General features: G+C 63.9%; 1 protein-coding gene across 1 annotated transcript in view; it reads left to right on the forward strand.

Annotated features, from left to right (window-relative positions):
* The first annotated feature begins 2,560 nt into the window (after positions 1 to 2,560).
* The window catches only part of KCNH4 (potassium voltage-gated channel subfamily H member 4), a 12,678-nt gene continuing 11,538 nt past the window's right edge, over positions 2,561 to 3,700 (forward strand). The window contains 3 exon segments of the mRNA XM_035892367.1: positions 2,561 to 2,786; positions 2,906 to 3,022; positions 3,245 to 3,372. Coding sequence (XP_035748260.1) covers positions 2,657 to 2,786; positions 2,906 to 3,022; positions 3,245 to 3,372 — 375 coding nt within the window. The 5' untranslated portion in view covers positions 2,561 to 2,656.

Raw genomic sequence — 3,700 nt, forward strand, 5'->3', positions numbered from 1 at the left:
GCGCAGCCTGTGCCGCGATGGACATCGTGGGGCCCTCGGGAAGCCCCGGGGCTGCACAGGGCAGCCCACCCCGAGCCCCCGGTCAGCAGCGCACCCGCTTGTTGGGGTTGCGTCCCTGGGAAGGTGGTACCGGTAGCAGTGTGGTTTGGCAGGGGCGGGGAGCAGGGCCTGTGCTGCTCCAGTGTCACCCGTTTTGGGGCTGCTTCCCACGGCTGGAGGTTCTGGTGTGTCTCTGGGAGCTGGGCTTCTTTCCATGGCCGTGTGGTGGGGCCGGGATGGGTTAAGGCCTTGGCATGTTGGGGAGGGGATCATGCCAGAGTGCCACGTGCCAGCTCCCAGCACCGCTGGCACCATGCAGCCACCCAGGGACAGGTCACATTCAGGACTGGCTTCAGCCACCCCCCAGAAACACCTGGAGCAGGGGCATCCCAGGTCATCTGCCTACAGGGCTGGATGCCTCTTGCCTTGCTGGGAGGGACCTGCACGAAGACAGCACTGGGAGCCTGCAGCCACCTCCCACAGCACTGCTGGGGCACCAGGAGGACCCCTGGGGCATGTGTTGGCTGTGATGCTGGGCCAGCTCCTGGCCTGGCATGATGAGGAGCATCCCAGATGACACAGGGTGTCATTTGCCCATAGGAGCTCTCATTTGGGATGTTACCTTTGAGGCTGCCGTGTTTAATGAGGCAGCCAGCCCTCTGAGCCCTCCGAGCTCAGACCGAGCTGCGCCCAGAGGTGCCAGGGCAGAGCCGCATGTGCCTCACACGGGTGATCCTACGACTGCCCCTCCAGAGATGTCAAGCATGGCACTGGGGTGCCCATGCTCCTGCCCCTCTGCTGAGCTGACAGGAGTTCCCCCAGCTCTGCTGTGGCATTAGCAAAGCCCCCAGAGGCAGCAGGGACTGGTATCCCCAGCTCTGCTGGCCCTGGGCTCCCCAGGGCTGGATTTGGCTCTCCAAGGAGGAGAGTCCCCGTAGGAGCTGCCTGAAATGACCCGAAGCAAAGCCCTGGGAATTTTCCCTGGGAGATAGGATTTGCCCCACAGCACCCCGGCAGCACCCTGCCTGCAGCTGTGCCGGCCCGCCTTCCAGGCACTTTTAAACAGTGTCCAGCTTTGCTGGTTTGATGTGTCTCTTATCTGCTTTTTCTGCCATGGAGAGGGGCTTTAGCCACAGTGATACGCCGTGTGAGTTAACCCTGCCTCTCCCAGGCAGCCGCTGCCCGCTGGGCCCGAGGGTGCCTGTCCAGGCAAGCTGGCCACTGTGGCAGGGGGCTGCTGAGCCCCTCAGAGCTGCTTCACCCTTCTCAGCAGAGCTGCTCCCAAATGCAAGCCTTTTTTTTTCTTTTCTAATAACACATCCTGGACAACGCTGTAATCCTGGCTCCCCAGAGCCAAAATCTGGCCTTAGTCACAGCTTCAAGCTATTTTTGCTTCTCCAAGCTAATCCGGGGTTGAGCTGTGCTGTGGTGGCCCCGCTGCACCCCCATCGTGCCAGGGCTGCCTGTGACTGACATCCCCTCCTTCCTGCAACCTCCTCTGCCCTTGCCCTGCCTGCGCTGCCCTGGCACAGCTCTGCTGCCAGTGCATGGGTGCTGTAACCTGCCACGGGCTCCCCTCCTCTGCTGTGAGAGGGGGAAGACTATGTCTCACCTCCTCCTGGTGCCTGGGCCGTGAGGGTGCAGGGGTGCTGGGCTGGGGACCTGTGGGCTGGAGACCATGCCAGGGCTGGGGACACCCTGGTCTGCCCTTGCCGGGTGGCAAACACAGCCCACGCCAGCCATGCACCCAGCTTCCTTGGCACCCTTTTAGCCCAAGGCCATCTGTCCCGCTGGTGCAGAGCCTGCAGCAAGGAGCCACTGTGGCCCTGGGGGTAGAGCCCCTGCCTGGCCCATGGCTGAGGGGTGAAAGTGGCCACTCTGCAGCTGGGCAGGGTGCTGGGCTGGCAAGGGCTCTGCTCTGCTTGGTGCCATCTCCCCACCAGTGCAGGGGTGATGCTGGGGAGGCTCCACAGTGCCATGACAGGTCAAGGATGCTGCTTTTCCCCTTCACCTCCGGCTTGTGCCGGCTTGGCATGGGCCCCCAACTCACCCCAGGCTTGTGGCTTTTCTCCTACCCTCTCGGCTGGTGCTGCCATGGTGCTGTGGTGCTGTGCCTGGGGCTGGGGGTCCCAGCACTGCAGCCTGGCACCTCTGGGCTGGCAGCACCCAGCTGGGTTTGCCTCTTCTCCCACTAAGCTGCCTGAGCCCCGGCGGGAGGTGGGAGAGGCAGATGGCGAGGGGGAGGCGTGAATGAATCGCCTTGCTCGGGATCATGCCTCTGGCGATGGGAACCAGGAGCTGGATCCGGGCTCCTCCCTCTTCCAGTGCATGGGGCTGGGCTGGACATGGCCTGGGTGGTCCTGCCCAGGATGGAGAGACCTGGCCCAGAGCCCTGACACAGAGACCTGGCTCCTCTTCCCACCGGGTCCTGATGGGGGCCGGGAGGGCTGTGCTCCCCTTCAAGCCCCCTAGGGTGGCCCTGAGCCCTCAGGGGTGGCCGCATCTCCTTTCAGACAGCAACTTCATCCTGGCCAACGCGCAGGTCCGCCGCGGCTTCCCCCTCGTCTACTGCTCCGACGGCTTCTGCGCCCTCACCGGCTTTGCCCGCACCGAGGTCATGCAGAAAAACTGCAGCTGCCGCTTCCTCTACGGGGCTGAGACCAGCGAGCCCGTCCTGCAGCGCATCGAGAAGGTGCTGGATGGAAGGCAGGAGTACCAGACCGAGGTCTGCTTCTACAAGAAGGGTGGTGAGTGGTGCACGGGGCCGGGGCCCTGCCTGCAGCCCCGGCTGGGACTTGGCCCCGGGGTGAAGCCGCTGAGCAGCGGGGGGGCTGTCCTGCCCTCCCCGCCCCTCTCCCCCATGCAGGAACCGCGTTCTGGTGCCTGCTGGACATCATGCCCATCAAGAACGAGAAGGGGGAGGTGGTGCTCTTCCTCTTCTCCTTCAAGGACATCACAGAGAGCCGGGGCAGGAGCCACCCGAGTGACAAGAAGGAGGGTGAGCCGTGGCTGTGGGATGGGGATGAGATTTGGGGAGCAGCGTGCGCAGTGGGCATGTGGCAAAGGGGCTCCCAGTTCCCTGCTGGGTCCTACCCGCCTTTGTGTACTCGTGCAAGGAGTTGGTCCCCGAAGCAGCCCCTGCTCTGTTGCACCAGCAGTGGCACAGTGATCCATCCCACTAACCCAGCGTGTCTTGTCCCTACAGAGAAGCAGAGGAGCAAGAAGCCCGGGACCTCACACCTGCGGGCAGCGCGGAGGCAGGGCCGGACGGTGCTGCACCGGCTCAGTAGCCAGTTTGCTCGGAGGGACCGCAGCGAGATGAAAATCAACCGTGTAAGGACCCGGGGGAGCCCTCAGCTGGCCTGGGGCCGCGGGCAAACTGGCGGCGCTGCTGCTCTCCCGGGACCAGCCCTGCGGCAGAGCCCGCTCTTGCTGGGATGCTCTTCCCATGCATGCACCTCACAGGCCCCCCTGGGCACCAAAATGCTGCTCTTCACCCCTGGCAGCTGCACCATGGTCCAGGCTGCAAATGTGGTTTCTTGGCAGCAGCAGAGAGACCAGCGGGTGCCTGGAGCTTGCCATGGGGAGCGCAGACCTTCTGGCAGCTCTCACAGAGCTGTGTCTCTCCTCACACATTAGCTGGGGAAAATCCAGCCGTTTG

This window comes from Egretta garzetta, unplaced genomic scaffold (genome assembly GCF_000687185.1).
Source record: "Egretta garzetta isolate BGI_Z169 unplaced genomic scaffold, ASM68718v1 scaffold944, whole genome shotgun sequence".
In the NCBI taxonomy this organism is placed as follows: domain Eukaryota; kingdom Metazoa; phylum Chordata; class Aves; order Pelecaniformes; family Ardeidae; genus Egretta; species Egretta garzetta.